Source organism: Antedon bifida, chromosome 5 (genome assembly GCF_963402885.1).
Source record: "Antedon bifida chromosome 5, ecAntBifi1.1, whole genome shotgun sequence".
In the NCBI taxonomy this organism is placed as follows: domain Eukaryota; kingdom Metazoa; phylum Echinodermata; class Crinoidea; order Comatulida; family Antedonidae; genus Antedon; species Antedon bifida.
Window position 1 is genome coordinate 27287632 of NC_136230.1, and position 24087 is coordinate 27311718.

General features: G+C 32.8%; 1 protein-coding gene across 1 annotated transcript in view; it reads right to left on the reverse strand.

Annotated features, from left to right (window-relative positions):
• LOC144842127 (uncharacterized) overlaps positions 1-24087 on the reverse strand; it is a 78830-nt gene that overhangs the window by 19591 nt on the left and 35152 nt on the right. The window contains exons 3-4 of the mRNA XM_078698504.1: positions 4101-4295; positions 397-3643 (exon numbers count right to left, since the gene is read on the reverse strand). Coding sequence (XP_078554630.1) covers positions 397-3643; positions 4101-4295 — 3442 coding nt within the window. The remainder of the gene's footprint in view (positions 1-396; positions 3644-4100; positions 4296-24087) is intronic.

The window sequence follows — 24087 nt, forward strand, 5'->3', positions numbered from 1 at the left end:
CTGTAAAACGAGAAAGAAGAGTACCCTAGTAATAGTTTTCCCAATCCATTCGGAAAATGGAATTTCCAGAAAAAAAAAACAGGAAAAGTAGGTGATTTGGGCCAGCCCAAGGGTGTGTTTGTCCTACTTGGTTGCACAGTAAACTCTTCTAATACCGGACAACCTTAAGCTGGCCTAACCAAATATTCTGGAAAGTATGGTATCTGAATGTGTTTTTTTAATGATAAAAAGAATTTGGGACCTTTTGGACATAAAGAAAAGTCTGTTTTTGGGAGACGGTTTTCAGGGAGTTTGGTATTGGGAGAGTTGACTGTACTATATCATGATGATGTGGAGAGATTGTATTGCTATAAGAGTTTTGAAAAGGTGCAACATAAGGAAATTAAATTTACTAACATCCGTCGATATAATTGCAGGTTTAGAGGGTGGACTCTGATAGCAATTAGCAGGAGGCCAATCGGAAGTTTCTTCCACTCGGTATGGGTGCTTTTCCTGCAGGACTGTATTCATGTAATTTTCCATGGAGTCAATCCCACGCTGTTCCGAAAACTGCTTAGGTGGTATTACTTTGACTGGAGTTGGCAATATTGATGTAGAGTGTGTTCGTCGAATGGAAGTTTTATGTGAACGCTCATTATTGGTGGAATTATAGCTACCGATAGAAGCCCTGTAATTTGCAACTACATCTGGATGAGATCTTTCACTGTAAGAGAATGTTTGTTGTCCATAACTGAACAAAGGCAACTTTCCAACTGTTGTTGGAGACGGTGGTTTAGGGCTTGGTGATAATGAAGAAGTCGAGCTTGCAGATGAAAGATGACCGGAATGGCTGTAGGAGTGTCTTGAGCTCAAACTTGATGATTTGGAATGACTGGACCCAACTGGAGAGGTCACCTGGTCTGAGATGCTTCCTTGTCTAGAGCCACTAGATGTTGATCTAAGTGAGTTTGAACTCCCCATAATATTCCGTTTAGACATGAAGTCAGCATGACGTGGATCGTGCACATGGACCTTAGCTTGAGGATCAGACAGTCTTTGTGACTTTGGAATAGCACCACTTGGATCAGACATCTTCTTGTGTCCTTGCATATTATTCACTGGTTTCTTGTGACGTTCCGAGTCAGACTTTGAATGCTGATGTTCTCCCTTAACATTATCAAATTGCTTTCGATATTTCTTTGGATCAGAAAATCGACTTCTGTTAATTCTCTCAGTATCTATTTGACTGCGTTTGTACATCTCAGAAGGTTTAAATCTGTTTTGCCCACCGTTATCTGAATCGATACTGTACTGCATAGAATGGGAACTCCTTCTACTGCTGCTACTACTGCTACTTGAAGAATCAGAATGTCTTGGTGATGGTTGTGTATTCGACATCTGCTGCAAGACTTTCTGTTGCATTGCTTTTAACTGTTGACTATAATCTTCATTTGTTTGTGCCTGGCTGTTATCTTGGTGATACCGTTCTTGCCTTTGCAGATTATGATCCCCAGCAGATGACAAAATATCTTGATACATTGTGTCACTTCTTTTGTTGCTTGAAGGACTGTGATAATCAGAATATGAACGTTCTTTATTATGGTCTTTGGTAGATGAATAATAGTCCGACATTTGCTTGTCAGGATAAGGTGCCATTTGATCTCTTTGCAGTTTTGACAAAAAGGAACTAGAAGGAAGCTTTTTCAAATCGCTGTTAGAAAAGTTTGAATCACCAGCTGGTGCTGTATTGTTTAGGTTGTTTGATTCAAAATGTTGTTGTCTATATAAATTCCTTTTTGAGAAATCTTCCGTAGCCAGACCGAAATTGTTCTGAGGTGGATCATCAACAAAAACATCGCTGTCGCTGCGTCCTCTTAAAGTTTGCTCAAAGTCTTCATCATACCCCTGTGAACTAATTGGAGAACGAATCCTTGAAGGCATTGGTGGATTGGCTTCTTCTTGTTTTGAGTTCCCATTAATTTTTTGATACTGAGCATCTGCAGTTTCAACAAGGTGCTTCCAGTTCTCTTCTTTTGTATGATCATCTGGACTCTTCCAATATCTACCAGGTACCGTTTCATCAAGAGAGGCACTCAATCGTTGGCTCCTGGTCGTTTCATTTTCTATAATTGATTGCTTTTGTAAATATGTTGGAGAAACTGAACTGACAATATCAGATGTTTTCCTGGAATGTGAAAGTTCAGAAGTGCTGGAAAATGTCCTCTTTATAACTGGATAAGTGTTCTCTCCAGCTTTGTAATTTATACGAACTTCAGGTTCGTGAACATGAGTTCTGTCCATTCTCTCTGGAGAATATTCCTCATTCTGAAGAGATTGTTCAAGATAACTTTTATAAGTATCAACAAGGTTTTCTGAGCTCAAGGTGCTGGTAGATTTAGGCAAGACATCTAAAGATGTATGATGCCTATTATTTTGGTTTGCTCTCAAAGGTTCCACATCGATGTCTCTTGTAGGAGGAGACGGTATATCATAAGAATTATAATCGTAAGGCTTATTAGTGTCTTTTCCGTAAGTATATTCTTTGTCAGAAAGACCAGATTCTTCAGTCATAACTTCACAAAATGTTGCTGTAAACAGCCCAGAATGTGGGTCTTTTTTTGTCTCAATCTTTGGTGAAATTTTACTCGTCCTTGCATTGTTCTGTACATTTTTTTCCTGTTCATTTGTGAAAGCACTCTCCCGAGTAACTGGTTCACGTTGAAGTTTAACAGGTGGTAGTGAGTCGCTTGTAATGGTATTCTTTTGTGTTGTTGCATTGCTGTTTGTCTGTGTATTTGGTACAGTATGAACTGGCCAAGAAGATGATTTAACATGGTCGTGGATAACAATAGGTTTTGGTAGACTAGACTCATCTCGAATTGGTGGTGGTGGTGGGTTCTTATCCACGTTCACAACTGATTTACTTTGAACATATACTTTGTCCTGTTTGTACACTGGTGTCTGGATGTCCTTTTGAGTTTTTTGCTTTTGGAATTCATGAGGATCAACTCCTACTGCCATTTGTCGCACTGGCATTTGGACTGTTCCTGAAGAAAAGTTATTGTTACTATAAACTGGGCTTTTGTGTATATAGTAATCTTGTACATGTGGATTATAAGAACTCTTCTTCACACTAGTTTTATCTGGAATAGTTCCGACAAACGCAATTGATTTATCTCTGCTAATTTGTTTTGAAACGACTTTTTGAGGATAGACATCGGCCGGCTCAATGTTTGAACGAAGTTTATGATTATAACCATACTGAATTGGTCCCATTGTTAAATTTTCCATTCTAACATAGTCCTGACCGGTTCCAGAATAATTTGGTTTTGTTGTTACATGCATGTCAATTTGTGAAGCATACTTTTTGACCATGCCACGCTTGTTCGTTGGTTGATGATTTTCTGATTCATAAATATTGGAATTCAGATTACTACAAGATCTTGTATTTGTAAACATTTGATTTTTTTCTTGTTTTTGCGTGAAAGTGCCACTGGATCTCCGTGAATACATTTTTGGTTTTTCGTCGTCGTCTCGAAAGACTGCAACTGGTTTATGTTCCTGTACGATGGATTCTTGCCGCTTTTGAGGATCTGAGTTTTGTTTAGAGGTCAATATTCCAGGATTGTGCCATGAGTTAGGTCTTGGTGCTGGAGCAGGGTTTCTGCAAACAAGAGGAAAAAATAGGTCAACACTAAAGATACTTCTGGATAACTTACAATAGATTTTGGTTTGAATGTGACTCAGTTTGAGGGTGCCTTGATTAACTATACTACAGGTAAAGGTATTTTGATTCTTATTGAGTTTTCACACACAATCAAGCCTTGTGATTGCAAACTATTTGCAAAAACTGCATTCCAATGCTTATCGGAACTGGGTGTAAATAATTGCACTATTCAAGCTTAACTGTAAACTGAGGGAATTCGGATTAGACCTTTGACAGACCAACGGCAGCCAGCAGTGCAGCGCCTACCAGATCAGCACACTGAGAGACAATCCCCTACACTTTTCGAATAGTGTACCAAGTTCTTTAACGTGCATTACTGTATGTACACACGACCACTTATTAAGGCCAAGGGTACAGTATATATTTTGCAGAGAATTAATTAATTTTTACTTACCCTTCTTTCCTTTTATTCCTTTTCACACCAAACAACGGAACCTTTACCGGTGACTCAGTTTGTGGTTGTTGTTGATGCATAAACATTACACTTTCCTTCTCATGAATATGCTGTACTCGTTTATATAGTTCTGCAGATTTCTCTCGTTTATACAACTCTGTTGAAGGATCATTACTTGGATATTCTGAAGGAACTCTGCAGAGAAGAAAAATTAATTAAATTTGAAATAGTTATAATAATAATAATGAGAAAATCTTGACAAACACACACAAAACACTAATTTGGAAATGTGTCATTTAAGTACAGGTTTAAGCTGCAACACAAATGTAATGGTTTTGCTTGAAAATGGGATAAATAGATATTAAAATTAAGGAGTGTACAATTTTGATAACAATCAACTAATAATAGACCAGTGTATTTTTAGATGCAAACATTCAGCAGCTATTAGTATTATCTTCTCTTCATTTACAGCATAACTGAACAGCTTTTTCCATTTTTTAGCAAACAGACATTTTTAAAGAAAACCCTATACAAAAGTACTATATCCAATGTCTCAGATTAACAGACTAAACCAGCCTATTACTGAACTTTAAAATCACCTTGCATCTTTCTATTTACATATAAAATCAGACCTAAACATTCAGACATTGATGTGTTGTGGACAGCTTATAAAGCTCGGTCTACACTATCAAACTACAGTAGTTTGACAAAAAAAATGTGATGTGCAAATGTATGGACATGATGTCATATCCCTACCATATTTGGGAATATCACTACCATATTTGGACACATCACAAACTAGTTTGATAGTGTAGACACAGCTTGTAATGACATTGGAACAGTCGGATGTGATGCAATATTTGCAGTGCTGTCTATCATTTATGAACCACAAAGAACATTTTTTTGCATACTGTAAACTTATAACGATGATTGGCTTTTAAACATAGCATTTGGTTTGGAATTTGTATGCAACAGAAAACGGCCCAATTGGCGTAATTTACTGTAGAAACAATACTGTACTCTACTGTATCATTTTTCAACTGAATATTACATACTGGAATAAATATTTTTAAACATTTTTACATGCAATACAGTATATATAATCAGTAAATCAGAAAAACTATAAATAGTAATATCTCTATATTACAGAAATATCAAGATGAGATTCAATTCAATTCAATTCATTTATTTTCCAGAAGACATATAAAACATATAATATAATAAAAAAATACAAACACAAGAAAACTAACACCAGTCTGGCGGATTGTAGAAAAGTGACAAAGTCACTATGTGAGTACTCTCCTTCTGGTGCAGACAAAAACAAGTTAACAGCAAAATGAGGTGTCATTTTATTTGGAGTTAAACTTGTATTAGTATTAATAGTATTATGTTTAAAGGAGAGAGCCTTTGGACGTTTGTTCTACATTACAAAAGATGTTAAAAATATTACTTAATTTAAAATTATAATGCGATAATAAACTATAGGAAGACAGAACAAAATAACATTGCAATGTTGGCATTGAGAACAGCCTTTAATAATATTGATTTTTTTCTTTAACAATGCTATGTTGACCTAGAACACGAACAGACATTCCAAATAGGCTTAATAACTGGTAAACAAAACGGCAAAATATTGTAAAACTATGTGCAGTCTTTGAACAGCACATACCATAATACATCATTCAACAAAAGAACCACTTGCAATAACACAATGCACCGGTAAAACATATAAGACTGTACACAGTTTTTTTTTTATCATTTTAACATACATATTTTAACATCTCAGTGTCAGGAAATTTGATAGTGTAGACACAGTTTATGTTGCTTCTTGGCAGACATGTTGTTTAGAAGACATTTTGTTTCTAGGAAAACATGTTGTCTCCAGGAAAACATTTTGTTTCTCGGCAGACATGTTGTTTCAGTGTCAGGAAAGGTTGGACAATACTATCTTAGAGGCAGACATGTTGTTTCTAGGAAGAAATGTTGTTTCTAGGAAGACATGTTGTTTCTAGGAAGACATGTTGTTTTTAGGCAGACATGTTGCTTTTAGGGAGACATGTTGTTTCTAAGCAGCCATGTTCGATAATCTCGTCGTAGAATGTAATAAATCAAGACAGTACACACGCTCAAAATTGTTAACTAGTACTGGTAGTAAACAAGTGGACAATATGAATACAACGATCTAGGCTAGCTCTTTTGAAAACAAGGACATGCCTTGACAAACACTTGTCATCACACTCTACAACTGAAAATCCTGTTTTGAAGTAGCTTGGAGAATGATTGATATTTTTTTTTCAACAGGTAGTATCTCGATAAACTATTTTATACTTTATCGTGCTTGTAAACTAAGTCTTATTTCAGGCTAAGGGAGTGGAGCTGAAAGAGTCATGAGTTACAGTACAATCATGACATTACAGTTACACAGTAGGTCAGGATTGAACTCTAGACCTTGGTATTGGAAGGCAAGCAAGTTAACCACCAAGCTGCAGTACAGCACGACTACAGCTGTTTCTATATGAGCCGTGCAAGTAGATCTTTTACAAGTTGTTTAAGCAACTTGTGAGTTTACCAATTGAACACATCTTTTATGTAATGGAATTTAAAATCTTATCCTTTATACCCCTTTCAAAACTCCAAACAACGGGACGTCAACACCTGTATTTTGTATGGTGTACGCCTTTTTGTGTATAAACTCCAGAGTTTTGATAGGAGACGTGAAAGGGCTGCCAATCCATACTACTGTAAAACAATATTCACATAATATAAGATACAACTGCATTAAGCAATTAGCATTAACCACAATGACCCAAATTAAACTTGTGTGTACTACCACCTGATGAACAAAATGGTTAGCACAATACTAATAATAATATTTATTTTTTTTAATGGAATCAATACTACATCATTATGAATCATACAGATAGCCCAACCTTACTGTCAACTCACAACGCTATTGTTTCTCCATCTATAGTTTTCTTCCGCGCGATAACACAAACTGAAATACTTTGCACTTGGCGTGGATTGACGCTAAACGTGGAAATCTCCTGCTCTTTCACCCTGAAATGCTCTCTCGTTTCATTTGCTGATCAATGAAATTAATCCTGTTTTTTTATAATCATGCCTACTGCATCTGTATCTCATTCATAAAGATACAGTATTATTATTATTAAAACGTACTACAGTCACCTGTACAGTAGGTGAAAGTGAGGTGATGTGAACAGGGAAGTGACACAGATATATCTATTCTAAAATATTATTTAGTACAGTATACAATTAAAAATATTAAAATAAAATATTATGAAGAATAAATCAGAAAACATTTTTTTAAATATATTATTTTATAACTTTAGTTTTTAATTTGTACATATTTGTACAGTACGAGGATCATATAGTACGTCAGTATAAGAATATTTGCATATTGCTACGTTCAACATGATGAACTGCATGCGTAGTTGTGTATGACTGAGCAATGGGCGCAGTTTAAACATGTGTGTTTAATTGGTCGATGTTATGCAGCCATATTCAACGCCTTCTGAGCTGTGATTGCCAGAGTTTACACTCTATGGCCTAGCCTAAACATGTGGCAAAAAAAAACTGTACTAAGCCTACATTTACTTACAGGTAGGCCTATTATAAGCTTAAATGACATGTCAATATAGGAAAAAGGCCCAATACCAGAGTGGTCATCATAGCCATTAATAGAAAATAATATTTATTTGGATTAAATAGAAATGGTTATTAGATTTCATCCTACAATGTAGCAATGAATCTGTATCCAAGGGTAAAGATAGTGTATAACAAGTTATGCCAACCACACAAGACATTAAACATTGAAACCAACAACAGCAGAAATATAACAATAGCAATTGTCTATCAGGGCGTAGACACAATACAATAGAAGGAATTCAAGCGCGCACAAAATACTGCAAGAGGTTAGAAAAGCAAATAACACTTTACAACAACAGATAGTAGATCTCTCAGCTTTATTTTATCAATACCGAGTCTGGGGATGTCTAATATTTACTTAGAAAAACGATCTTGACGCAAGAAAGATGTAAGAAAACTTCCTTATATGATAATCTGAAGTGTTCGATAAGGCTCACTTTGTTCTATATTAAGCTCTGTCTACACTATCAAACTAGTTTGACAAAAAAGTGTGATGTGCCCAAATATGGTAGTTGTATGACATCATCGTGTCCATATTTGGGCACATTACATTTTTTTGTCACATAAAGTTTGATGGTACAGTAATATTAATAACTGTACTCTGTGACTAGAGTAAAACATTATTGTATCATAAAATAAAAGATATTCACATAATTGAATATTACAGGTATTAAAATAAATACCATAAATATAATGTTTTAAAGTTACAATACCAAATAATTATTCTTAATGTATCTATTATGAATTAACTAAACGGCAAGAACTGAAACTGAATTATTACTGTTGTGTTGATATTCAAATGTGAAATGTAGTACTGTATGAAATTACTACAGTAATATGAATTCAAAATTGCAGACATATTATTATGTAGATTGTAACATTTACAATCCATACAATATGGCAATATTATTGTATTTTTCTATTTTTAACTGCATCAACATCCTAAAAAAGCCATTAAAACACAAATAAAATATTGCGTTTGTCCTTGGTAATTTCAACATTAACTATTTTCTGTGTCTGCCAACATACAAATTCTGCTTCGGTAAACAGTAAAATCTCTCCTTTGGTAGACCACTATTCAGGGAAGACCCCCATTAACGGGACACTTTCTTATAAAATGAACAAGTGGAAATATACTGTATGTTTTAAACTATGTTGTGTTGTGAAGGTGTCCCCTTACCAGAGGTTCTACTGAAACCAGTATCTCAACTGTACAAACGGATATTTTAATTTTATTTTAATATGAATATTTAAATTTAGTGTACTACTGTAATACAGTACAATGTAATTACAGTATCTTTTCGACAAAAAATACTGTACTGTAGGTACCAAAAAAAATAAATAAAACAATGGAATATGAAGCCATCAAATAATGACAATCACATGTTTTAAAAATCCCAACCATATTAAGTAATTAAACAATTATAACAGCCATTGGGTTTCAATTTGCCTGTTGAAAGCAACCTTAATTATTTAATTGGATAAACGGAAAAGCCACTGGTGTCTTAAGCACTGATAATGCTACACCATAACCCCACATACGCACCACAGATTTTAGTGATATAGAATAGAGACCCAAATTATAAGCTTGAAAGCACTGGCGTGTGTCTAGGATTTGATTACCCTAGGCCATCTGGTGGTAAGGGATATGAAGACCAGCTGAATAACCCAATGGCAGCTGGAAGAAAGTGAGTAGGAACCAACTACCTGATTAATAACTTATGAATATTAACTTGCTTAACTTTAACATCTTAAGATTATACTGTTCCATCCTTGTTAGGCATATACTGTAGGTAGTTTACAAGCGTAAATACTCGCGCCAAACTAGTGCATTTTATAACGATTTTAAACTAATGTAATAATAGTAATACTGTACTGTTTTGATGGATGCAATGCCCTTATGATCGAGTACCACTGATGTCAAAGTGTAAATTATCAAATAATAACTAATAATATTACTTTAAACAGTCACTTGCCGGAACCAGGACCCTCTGAATATCGGAAACTAGCTACCTGTAGATTCATAAAAACCAACGAGAACGTTCCAAATTCATTTTTATTACTGTAGAGAAAATAAATTTGAAAAATCAAACTTTCCTGAAGTTTTATAATCAATTCTTAGGTTAGTCAAACGATTTTCATGTTTGGCAGAGTTAAAGGTTGTCAGCATATTGTTATGAAATAAATTCAAATTGCTATTACATTAACATAATAATTATTCCTACAAACTATTTCTGTCTGCCACCGGATGTACTGTAGGGCAAAAACAATAATAATAAACAAAACTATAATTATTAATTCATCTGTATTTAGAAATAATAGCCTTCACAGATATACCAGTAAAATTTAAAATGGAAGTTATATTTAAAACCACAAGAATGCTTTCTACAGTATGACGTCAATGCTTTCTATTAGGTAAACATAATTACGACTTATAAAAAGCAATGTTTAACCAATCACATAAAGCAAATCTATTGACAAAGTTAAAGCTAAAGGCAAAATACCAGACAGGTGATTTTAGCCCAAGTCATAAATTAAGTCTGGGAAGTGTTGACAACAATAAAATTGAATGTTTATTATTGAAGAACATGATGATGATATTGACAGACAATGTTGACTTTACTGTATGACCATGATAATGGAGTACAGTATACGGACATAGGCCTACTGTACAGTAACTACAAAAACAGTAATGAGAAATTCTGTTTGGGCTAGTAAAAAGTTTATGATATACAGTACAGTGTACAGTACAGTATGTCTGCCGTATTTATGTATGTTGAATCTAAAATTGATCGACTACTAATTAATAATACTATTAAAAAAATGTTTTAAAAAAAGAGTAAAATTGAGTATAATTTTTGCATGTCATTAGCTAAAAACCCCATTTTCTTTAGCTCCTTTAGAATAAACAGTTTACAGTAAGAAAAAACAGGCCGCCTATAATTTTCTATCTAACACTTTAGGCTAGGATTTTATTTCCAATCCAATGCCAGACAAATATTATTATTACCATCATATGATGGCAGCTTAAATAAAAATTATGAATGTGTTACCTTGGCTTTAAGTGTAACCATGACAGCCATTTCCTCTCCAACATATTATATTAATTTATACATGGATTGACACAATATGGATGCTGTTACAGTAAAGTGTACACTTTGTAGTAAGATTAAGAGCATCCATATTGTGTCAATCCAACTCAAAGTGTTAGCAATTAGTCTGGGCTGTAGCCTTTTAACACTTGTATACCACAAAAACCTAACCCAGCAATACTGTAGTTCATATACAGTAGTTTGTAAAAAATTGTATCGGAGACATACTGTACAGGTACAGATTGATGACAACAGTCTCTTGCCTGTACACATACAGTACAGTACAGTTTCAATAAATTTCCTATACTAGGCCCAAATAGAGTAGGCCAATGACCACAGCCTCGTTCCACCCATCTTCCCTACCTTTAATTTTAATGCATTGCTACAGTAATACGTAGGCCTAATAACGTAGGCCGATGACTACAGCATTGTTCCACCTGTCTTCCCTACCTTTAATACATTACTACAGTAATACGTAGGCCTAATAGAGTAGGCTAATGACCACAGCCTCGTTCCACCCGTCTTCCTTACATGTGTTTAACAAACAAAGCTAAGCATTCACGCAGAAAACGTCTATTCACACATTACGGTTTATTCTAAGGTACAACCCTTTGTCAGCTAATGTCCGTAAGTGAAGTGTATGAAAAAGCACATATGTTAAATAAACAAACTTTTACTTTATTACAGAAGACAAGAGTAACCACAGAACTAGGCGTACAAATAGTACCAACCACTCCCAAGTCTCAAACAAGATGATGACTGTAATGGGGAAACACCCACAAATTTTAATCTTAATATGAATTAGACAACTTATATTTATAATGACAATAAATATTCTCAGTATAAGTCAATAAAAATGTGACAAACAGTAGATTTTAATAATCTCATAAATATATATTATTGCATACAGTATTATGCATATCTGTGCAGTGACATAATATTTCGGAGAAAAATAAAAAAAGATAAAAATAGTTATGTACTGTATACTATACATTACTATTTTTATCTTGTTTTATTTTTCTCCGAAATATTATCTCACTCACTGCACAGATATGCATGATAATGTATGCAATATATAGCAGTTTACAGTACTGTATGTGTTAAATTTAATTATATTGCCAATTTTACGAGTAGTGGTAATACCACAAGAATCACTTGAAATTGTTATTACCAGACATATAACAATTAAAATACAAACCACAATGAATTTGCCAATCATTAACAATCAGATTAGAAAATTAAAATTGGCAACAATTCTATTCTATTACACACACTTCACACAACAACAAACAGATGGATTTCACTGTGGTTTTGCTAGTACTATGAATTAACAAAATAAGATAGGGCTCTGCTAAATTCCTAAGATTTTAGATAAGGAATTATCAAGATAAGATTATAAATTTTAAAAGGATACATTTCATTTTCGGATTCATTAAAATATTTGGAAGTAATGCTCATTATTAAAAGATTTTTAGGAATGTAGAGTAGATAGAATCGGTTTATATTACATAAAAAGCTAACAAATTTATTATGGTAAAAAGGTTAATGAAACCTAATTGTCAAATTATGATTGAAAACTTGGAATTGGTAATTGATTAAAGCAGAGGGTAGAATTACAACTTCATTTTTACCAATTTAATAAACACAAACAAAAAAAGTACTGTACAAAAACAACTGTGGTTAATATCATTTGCGGATATCACAGATTTACAAAATCGCTATTGAATTTTTCAACATCATATAGTATAATGCAATAGTACAATTTGCCTAGCCTAATAATTAGGTTGAATTTATCCTTCCTGGCCATTTCAATTTGAATACAGTACACTGTAAAAAACTTTAGAAAAAAATTTATACTACAGTATTTTGCTAGAAACCGTGTTTCTACATTAGTACTGAAGTAATATAATACTCTATATTACAATGAGGTTGGAAACACCTCTATATCCACCACTAAGAAATGTTATGAAAATAAAAAATCATGAATAAAATAAATAACTATAGTTTATTTCTCACCCGGATAAATTGATGACATCGCTGTTAATTTGTTTAATTTACTGGGTGTGTTGATTAACAGTTTCTCAATGAATATAAAGACACTTACATTCACTATATGTACTTACAGTATTCATTTGCAATCCTAGTAAGTTTACCAATTAAAAAAAAAAACTCCATAGAAACTATTCCAAATTATAATTTATAGCGAAGGAACAAACTTCATAGTTGAAATCACTATCTGCCAATTGAAAACAACAGTGAAATGATGTCTCTCTGAATTAAAGTCCCTATGTGCTATGAAAGGTACCAGTTACCGAATAAGCAGCAGAGGTCTACCAAGCATCAACGATTTCAAACAAATGCTAGCCATTCATTGTTGGCCAAATTCAACCAATCATGAAGCCTGTAAGGCAGGCCATGGCAAGGTAAGCCGGCTTTAGTCAGCTTGACTACAAACAGTGGGAAAAACATACTGTATCCCCACTACAATCAGTGCTTCTACTTACTAAATAAAGATTAATATAAAATAGTATAATATTAAAAAATATCTTTCTAACTTAACTTAATATTAGGAAAATTAATTTAACCTCTGACCAACGACAAATAAGATTATTGTCACAGGTTGGGAAAATCAATAGCTGTGTTGCAAAGGTTATTTCATATGCAAATGAACTTACTAAGAAAGGATGACAAAACTATTGTATCAGGCATGTTGAATTAAAAGAACCTAATCTAATCATCACATAAAATGTTTAATGTTTTAACAATGATATTAGCAAAGGTACATTAAATTGTTGTTTAAAATGTTATTTCCTAGAATCCATTACAGTATACACAAACAACAAAAGCTAAAATTAAATCTAAAAATGTTGTCGGATTAAATAAAACTAAATCAAAGGCTCTAAATAAATTTTAAAAAATAATATTATGGTTTTTAGGTCTGCAGTTAAGTTGTAGACCAGTACTGCAGTGAAATTAACAACCAAATCAATATGTTAAAATTATTTTAATAGAAACCTTATACCTTCCAATTTTTTGTTTGAAAGCCATTTTTTAATGAGAAAGTTTGTAAATAAGAAGTTTAGAAGAAAAAAAAATGTAATATTTGTTTATGGCCAATTTACACAGATGACTGGTAACGGTAATACAATCTATGTTCTTCCTTATGACCATTTAAACAAAACATGAAGCGGACGACGGTTTCTGCATAGGATAGATACAGAGTTTATGTGGGACAAGCTACACAGTTTTCCACTTACTATTACCGCTCGTCTGTGTATTATTGGCCTTTACAACTAGTATTGTATGGTTACTTAATAATAATTTTCTTTTTCAACTGATATTTTTTAGTTAAAAAAACCATAAGTTAAGAAAACATTTTTTGACAAAAATGTACCAATGACATCATTGAGGTGTGTTTTAAAACAGAAAGTTGACTTTGCAACACTGTATTTCATCATAATAAAGAAAATCCAGGCACTAGTAGAAACTAGACAGAAACCTCAGATTAGTATTTAATTAATTATACCATTTATATTGAGTAATGCTTAGCATGACTTATATAAAAGACAATACAAATACAGACAAAGTGAATCATTAACTATGTGCTAATTTGTACAGCTATTAATAGACAGCAGACATACCTTTCTTATACAAGAAGTACTTCACAAAGAAATGTGTTGTTTAAATAAACTAACAATAAACAAGATACCAAGATGATTAATACGTAATTTGTTCAACAATATGGTTTGGTAGGAGCTAACAAACGAAATCATTTAATGCAAATACCTTGCCACCGAGTTTGGTATTGTTACGCAAAGCAACATCAAACATGGCGAGTCTGTTGTCAACACCCACCTATCGAGTACATCGCTGTGTTATCTGCATCCTATACGCCATACAGACTACTGGTTACACTATTTTGCTATAGCCATTTTCTGTGTTATCTGCATCCTATACGCCTATACAGAATACTGGTTACACTATTTTGCTATAGCCATTTTCTGTGCTATCTGCATCCTATACACCTATACAGACTACTGGTTACACTATTTTGCTATAGCCATTTTCTGTGCTATCTGCATCCTATACGCCTATACAGAATACTGGTTACACTATTTTGCTATAGCCATTTTCTGTGCTATCTGCATCCTATACACCTATACAGACTACTGGTTACACTATTTTGCTATAGCCATTTTCTGTGCTAACTGCATCCTATACGCCTATACAGAATACTGGTTACACTATTTTGCTATAGCCATTTTCTGTGCTATCTGCATCCTATACGCCTATACAGACTACTGGTTACACTATTTTGCTATAGCCATTTTCTGTGTTATCTGCATCCTATACGCCTATACAGACTACTGGTTACACTATTTTGCTATAGCCATTTTCTGTGCTATCTGCATCCTATATGCCTATACAGACTACTGGTTACACTATTTTGCTATAGCCATTTTCTGTGCTATCTGCATCCTATACGCCTATACAGAATACTGGTTACACTATTTTGCTATAGCCATTTTCTGTGCTATCTGCATCCTATACGCCATACAGACTACTAGTTACACTATTTTGCTATAGCCATTTTCTGTGCTATCTGCATCCTATACGCCATACAGACTACTGGTTACACTATTTTGCTATAGCCATTTTCTGTGCTATCTGCATCCTATACGCCATACAGACTACTGGTTACACTATTTTGCTATAGCCATTTTCTGTGCTATCTGCATCCTATACACCTATACAGACTACTGGTTATACGTGTTTGATCCCAAAAAATGACTGGGGTAATAATGTTCAGCGCTTAGAGGTTTATTATTATTATTTACTGTATGCTAAAAAATTATGGTTTAGGATTTAGGTCCTGTCCTGAAAATTCACAGCAGATGGTGGTGGACTTATTTTAAAATTGTACAATAGTTACAGTTACAATAACTAGACTAGACTAGATCGATTACAATATTATTAAATGGCGATAATAATAAACTGTATTATTACTCCTGTTTGCTACATAATTATATGAAAGCAATAAACTCTGCAAAAAATATATTAAATTCTGGTTAAATTCAAGTTAAACTTTAATGGTACATTATCATCATTATGTAAATGTTCTTAATTTCTTTATATTCTGATCTAAAAGAAATTTTCTTGTTTTTCTATCATTTTCCTATGAATAGAAAGCTATGGGAAAATTGGTTTGAGTCTTCAGGCCACAACGTTTTTTAAAATCAAGCATTATAGTACTGTATATGACAATACAAAAATACTTAAGTAAATAAGCTAAAATTTTAAACTAATATTTAAATAAAGACATCATGTTTTTATGTTTATATATTATATTATGAGATAATAAACAATACATTTCCCAAGAACACTTAATAATTATTACCTTATTAACATTTATAAAGCCACTTTCAAAGAAGGCTCACAAAAGAGACTTCCGGAACACATATTAAAGAGGGAAAAAAAATACTAACAATGATTATGAATGAATAATGAGACAGCGTAGGAGAAAACCTTTTAAAAGATGTTATGAAAGAGAGTCTTTTAATAGCTGATAATGAATGATTGCTAATTTCCTTTCAGTAGTATTTATTAAACAAAACAATATACTGCTATTTTTTTTTAATAACTTAAAACGCATCTTTTTAACATCTAATATAGCACCTTTGATTTTTACTTCAGTTTAGTTGATACTGGCGCTATACAAATACCTAAATTATTATTATTACTGTATCCATAAAGTTTAAACTATTAAAATGAAGAGCTAATCATTGAAATAAAAATCTACTCATCCAAAAGGGACAAATTTGGTTCCTTGATCTCATTTTTAGTCAGAATTTTTTTTTTTTTTCAAAAGACAAATTTTTACACACATTGAGATATTCCTAATTTGATGCAAGTTTCAACAACAAAATTTTCTATAATTTCTATATAAATTCAAACAAGAAATGGGCCCATTTTAGACACTAACTGTACTAATAATAGGTTTTATTTCCCATGAAAAACAACATTTTTTAACAATTTTAATAGTTGCTATAAAATTTTACACAGCCTGTATTAATAAATTCTTAATCGATACTGTATTACTATTGTTTTCACCTTGTTATTCGTCTTGTGGTTATTAGCCATATTAACAACATACATAAAAATAATGAAGCCTTTGGCAATTTTGGCTAGGCTTCATACTAATATTAAAATGATTAAATTTGTGAATATTGAGTGTTACACAATACAATGTAATTAGGGTATGCAAGGTTGTACAAACTATGCAACATAATAGGTGATAATAAAAGATTATTATCAAATATTTAGTAGCTTCAAAAGAATTTAAGAATTGGTAATTAACATTTTTTTTTAAATGTATTAATTGCAGTTATACATTGAATTTTATTTTTTACGCAGTAATGGTATTCCCAAATATGGGCAAATCACATTTTGTTCACATTAAATAGTGATAGTGTAGACAGAGCTTAACATAAGGTTCTGTAGTTTAAAGCATCAGTGTAAGAGTGCTAATACAGTCGATTTTCTAAATAGTGGACTCTGAATACCTGAAAAACTCTTTCTTAAAACCACACTTTCTTAATGGCCAAAAAGGTCCCAATTGTGTTTTTACATTAAAACTCTTTTTGAATATCAGCATTTCTGAAAAACCAGACATATTATGCCAGCCCAAGGGTGTCCGGTATTGGGAAAGTGGACTGAATCATTGATAGTATAGTAAATAATGTATTAAAAGTAATGCAGCCTCAACAACTTCACAAACCAAACAACAAGCATCATAAAAACTTAAATCAAACGCTATTAAAAATGTCTGATACAAATATTGCCACTGCAAGATACTAAACCAGCCAGGTACTATCAATTACAGCTTTAATGAGGGCGGTATGATTGACAATATATTTAGTCTGCCGTCAATCAGGCAGGATTGACACTTTAACATAATACTAATACCCACGTGTATTGTAAGTCTATTATATTCTTGTTACTCAAGTCACAGGACTGTTTTGATTTATTCTTAACTTTTTCTTATTCGCTTTCAATACGATACGGTATTGTAAAAACTAACCAGTAATACTGTAAATAATATGTGGGCACATTTAGCAATGTCATATGAAGAACAGTAAACAGTTACGCTGTTGATTACCGAGCTATTGGTACTTAGTACAATATGGGCGAGGGCAAACAATTAACAACAAAGGAACATATTGTCAAGGTATTTATATAAAAAAACAATAGAAAATTCCAATGAGGTATTTTTATTCCAAAGTCAAACAAAATTAGAATTCCATTAATTACTTAAATTCTAATTGACAGAAACCAAAAGTAAACATTTATAGTAATACTTTAAACAGAAAACAAGTGCATAGTATAGCTGTCAGAATACATCATTAATTTTATGACCTTTAATTAAATATTAGTGTTCAACTGCAATTATGAAAGACAAAACCATCAAGGCAAATTGCACCTTGCATTGCAGGGGAACAGTGCGGTGGTGTTTGAATCATCTTCGTTGTTGTTTTTCTTATTTTATTGTCATTAACGGGTTGTCTTTGGTTAGCCTATTTCCTGTTCAAGGTCTAGATAAGTTTAATAGTCAACAAACACTCAAAATGTCGCATAGATAGAATTTACTAGTTTATATTATACCAACAATTCTGAGCTTGTGTACAATACAAAAGCATAGGAATTATGATGTAAACAAACTCTGTACTTTATACTTTAGACAATGTTAAAGATGTATTGTCCCCCAAAATCATGAAAAAAAAATGCAAAAAAATAATGTTCTCACTTAAATAAAAAGACAAAATAAATGAATTAAATATGAAATAATTAAAAACAATGCAAAACAAAAAAGCATGGTACTTACATACTGCCGTTATTACTATCATACAATCGCGGATGATGCGTTGAAAACATGTATTCGTATTTAAAGCATCAGTAAAGAGTTGGTTGATCATTTATACTAGATATTTTATCAATGCTTTTACTTTCTGTATTACTTATATTACTAATTTTTTTACACTACCAGTTTCATACATTAACCAATCAAAACAGGTTTAGAAGTCAGGATAAATAACACTTCTATACTTTCCTCAACTCTAATTGGCTCACCATCCTAAACTTATCTAGTAAACAAATTGTGGGTTTAATCATCAAAAAAAGACCCCCTGAAAAATGAGGTCAATGAACTTTATCAGTGACCTTGGATTGGATGAATTCCAAAATTGTCCTAAACAACATCCGTCTATTCTTCGAAATTTCAAATATAATCAACATCTTCATAACGATATGTATCATAATAGTGAATTTATCATAAAATAATATTATAACACATTTTTGAAGTGGATAAATGATGATATATCGGGCGCCCTGCCGGATGCATTGTATTTAGGTTATCAATATAATTAGGCTAAAGAATTTTTAGAACAAGTACACAAACAAATTACGTCAATGTAATAATCAGGCTAAATAAACAGTAATAACACAGTAAATACAGAGAAATTTTCTTTCAATAGCCTGGGCTAGTGAGCTACTCTAAACATCCTATTACTAGCCTGCATAATATTTTATTACTGTAGCAAAAAAAATACTGTACAGGTAAAGCACTGTCTACACTATCAAACTAGTTTAAACAAAAAAGTGTGATTTGCCCAAATATGGTAGTGATATACCCACCCACCATCATGTCGATATATGGGCACATCACATTTTTTTGTCATAAAGTTTGATAGTGTAGACAGAGCATTATTTCATGTAGATATAAAACTTTTTTTTAAAGTGATTTGAAATGTTTTGCTTGTTTCTCTACCCTATTATTAGCTAGCTCAGTGGTTTTCTGTAAACATTGTTTGCTGGGCTACTAATACCATTGTAAATTAAACCTAAAGACCATTTTATACTTAAAGATTTAGCCATTCAATTTGCATTTCTGAGAAATGTTTTGGTGAAGAAAGACAAAAGAACCACAATGCTCTGTATTTTCTAATACCGTGTAATGATAAAAGCTGATGTCCAACAATTATTACAGCAACTATATTAGAACTGATTTACAACAATGGTCATTAAAGTTCACAAACATGGTACCACTTAACCCATTGTGAAACATCACGTTATAATTTTTATATATTTAAATACAACCTTATTATTAATTTACTTTATCCTAATTTCTACTGATTACTGAATACCTGATAAACATCATTTTAAAAACTAAACCACCTCCCAGATACTATAATCAAAGAATCAGTGTCATTTATAATTTACAACATGCCTATTTAATTTTTCATCAGCAAAAACAATAGCTTTTTTTCATTTTCAGGATTCTAGGCCTTGGACATCACGATTTGAGTCCATTCAAAATGTGAGATTTATGCCTGGGTTTGTACAACCCGAGGCCTAGGAAACAATTCAGGAGGCCTAGTAACCGTAGGTGGGCATCTTTTAGTCTTTCTACCATGTCTTGGGGTTAAGTGGCGACAAATTGGTGCTCTGACTGAGAGGAACAAAAGCTGGCGGCTGAACTCAATACCCAAATTGTTTTCACAATGATAATCATTCATTAATCTAGAGAGACTTGAGGCCACTTTGATTAGAGCTTAACATACTTTAAGCAGATAGCCGATTTATTGTGAAGAAAAAAAGGGAAAAAATCAAGCCTAAATATAAAATATTTTAGGCAATATATTATTACCATAATAACACACCAAATAAGTCTGGTACTGCATTAATGCAAATTTTTATTTTTCACTTAGACTTAGAGGAAGAGAAAGCATGTTTCTACAACATGCCCACACACAATATGCAAAAAAAAAAGTATTATACAGTAGCTAATGGAGTATTAGCCTTCAACTATGAAGAAGAAATCAAGAACCAAAAATGATGGAAAGGAAATAGCTATATTGGTCATTCAAACAACAGAAATATCAGTATGTAAAGCATATCAGAGAAATAAATTCATAGAGTATACATGTTTATAATGGATACTGAAAACGTCCATTGGAAGGGACATGAAGCTGTTGGTTGGCAAAGAATATCAATAATAATACAAGAGAATTTATGATGGCGAATACAGTAATAAATACATGGGCATTAAACTGTTGGCCACATCACATTCTTCTCTACCCTGATGACAACATTCAATAAAGAAATTAAACTATCTACCAGAATTGTTTACAACTTCTTAATTAACTGTACTTGAATAAGGACATCCAACACAAAAGACCTCTAAAGTTCAACAATACCGCTATTATTTCAACAATAACACACAAAGCATGAGACCAATCAACAGAATACTTAACTTATATAACAGATTTTTACCTTCGCAAAAACAGCAGTAAACTCCTTTTATAATTTTTACAGTCTTCGTTTTTTTTTCTTTGGACAAAACCCTGATCAAACAAGAACATTCCTGGGATATTTGATGTTGAGAGTAAAGGCCCACAGCTGGTCGGTCATGTGCGACAATAGCAAACCTCTTCCATGTGGTGGTAACATACTGTACATGGACAGGAAGTAACAATTATGTATTCTACCACACACAAACATAGATTGATGTGTTTTAAATTGTTTTATTGTCTGTCTCATCACCTGTTTGATTGTGCTTTAATTACATAGGGTATCTTCAGACATTATGGTTTTGTAGGTATTAAAATTAATAGTATCATAGCAGTAACCTTATAATAATCCAGGGTAGCATTAAGGGACCAGCACTAGGACCTTGTACTCCACCTTTAACAGCTACAATTAAATTATGAACTACTTTTTGATATCTGTTTTTGACATGTTTGTGTTCCCCTGTTTACAAAATCCTGGAACCACCCCTGATAACTTTGAGCTATCTTTAGACCTATGGAATTGTATGCTGTGTATGACACAAAACCATGACTCAGTAGGTCTGAACAGGAACATGCTTTCAATGTGTATTTTAATTACATCAGTAAATAACATTTGTTAACACGGTAACAGTTTAAAAAAGGTCAACTTTCCCAAAACTGGACATAGGCTTGCCCAAAATGGAAAACATGGTCCCAGAATGCATTTCAAACTCTAGAAAATATCCGTCAGTTATCATATTACTAAATTATCTATACACAATATTACAAATTCCACAATATCTACCTTTTTGTATGATTATAGTAAACATGTATTTAATACTATTGTACAACCAACATATTTAACAAAGAACACAATGCCTTTCAAACTCCTAATAGGGAAAGCACCACAAAGAATTTAGTCACAATAAAAGAGAAAAACCAACCTTTTAGTTAAATTAGTTCCCACGACTAAAAGGTAATCCATGCTAGGTAAAGCGTACAGTTTTTATTATTAAATACATCCAGTGCATTGTCTATCGGCTGTTTAAGAATTTACATATATCTGCATTGTAAAATGTATTAAGATATCCATGGTATAAAAATGGCTTAACATAAAACCTGGCCTTACCTAAACATGAACAGCACTGGCTTAAAATGTATTCAGAATTGATTTTTTTTTTATGGGGTCCTCCTCCCGTTGAGCTCTGAGGACTCTGGTTTTAGCCAGTGAGGGCTTTATAAATCTGTTACGCCTCGGACTGTGCATCAATTTGCTATGTTAGCTCAATCTACTACTGGTATATCGCTACACAACCTAATATGTACATTAATATTTTTAATATCTAAAACAATCTGAAAACAAACCAATCTATTATAAATTACACATACAAACTAACCTTCAAAGTTGACTAAAATAGCTGAGAACAGCAATGTTTAAAATGACCACAGTAAGCAATTACACAGTGAGGAATTTCATCTGTACTCTGAGCGATTATGCTATCACCAAAGTGTTAAATAGTATTTAACTAATGTTAAATATTGATAGGGGTTATCTGGCAAAGGTGCTACTGAATAACATGTGGTCCTAGATAGCAGCAATGGACAACATGAATTGTTCTATTCTACGGCGACAGTATGGCGACCGTTTGTCGGAAATTAAATTCTGAAGATTCAGAAACTTGAAATGTTAAGAATATGGACACTTGAAACTGTCACTCAGATATAGTATAAAAACTATAAAAAATATCTATGTGAATGCTTTCAAATGAACCTGGTTGGAACTATGTGCAATAAAAATTATACAATTTTATATAATTCCATATCAAAAAATAAATAAAAATGCCTAGTTAACAATTAAAAGCATATGGCAATATTAAACACGAATTAACTGTTTGACCACACCCATACCAATGAATTATAATCGTGTTGACATTATTTCAACATATATTATAATGAGATTGAAACAGTACTGTCCACAGAGCAACAAATTATCATTATGCTTTTACAAGTGTAAAGCACCTTCGACCATGTATAGCGCTATATAAATGTGGTATTATTATGCCAATAATTAACATAACAGTTTATACATTTGTTATTGCATTTATTGTCTATATACATTTCGAAACTACATTTAAACAGTATGGCACTTCTCAGGGCTTAAGTATGGGCACATAACATTTTTTGCCACATAAAGTTTGATAGTGTAGACAGAGCTTAAGACTAACTGACGGCCATAATGACAAAAATATATAATATAGTCCATACATATCCTTCTTATGTAACACTAAACCAACTCATTGCAATATTGTACTAATATCAAGAATAATTACAATTCTACCTGTTGATTTAGATCTTGTTAATTTGCTGAAGGTCATGTCCAAATTGTTGTTTCACTGATCGTAAACATGTGTACACGATGCATAATATTAAGCAAAGGTCAGTGACCATAACACGTCCAGTTAAAAGACCAGTATGACAATAAACCCGAAGTAAGAACAACGCTGGTCAGTAAATAGGTTCAGAATAAGATGAAACTTAACAGTATGGAGTAAACATTGGTTTATAATGCCTCAGCAAGGGGTATTTATCTGGATTTATGTTATAAAACAAAGAGGACGGAGTATTTCGTTGGTCGGGGTATGGGTTACTGACCTGTACAATTGAGGTAGAGTAAGCAAGCTTTTATGGGAGAAGCGCATCAAGGAGAAAGACGTACAACTACGGTATAAGGCAGCTCCACTTAAATGATTAAACTAGGTCAAGTTTAGAAAGGATGGAGAGGGGGGTGGGACGGGAGAAATAAAAATGGAATACAAGTTTCCATGACATGACAATGCTGTGGGTATATGTTAACATATCCACACGAACATTCCTTTTAATTAAAAAAATCAATTTCATTGTTTC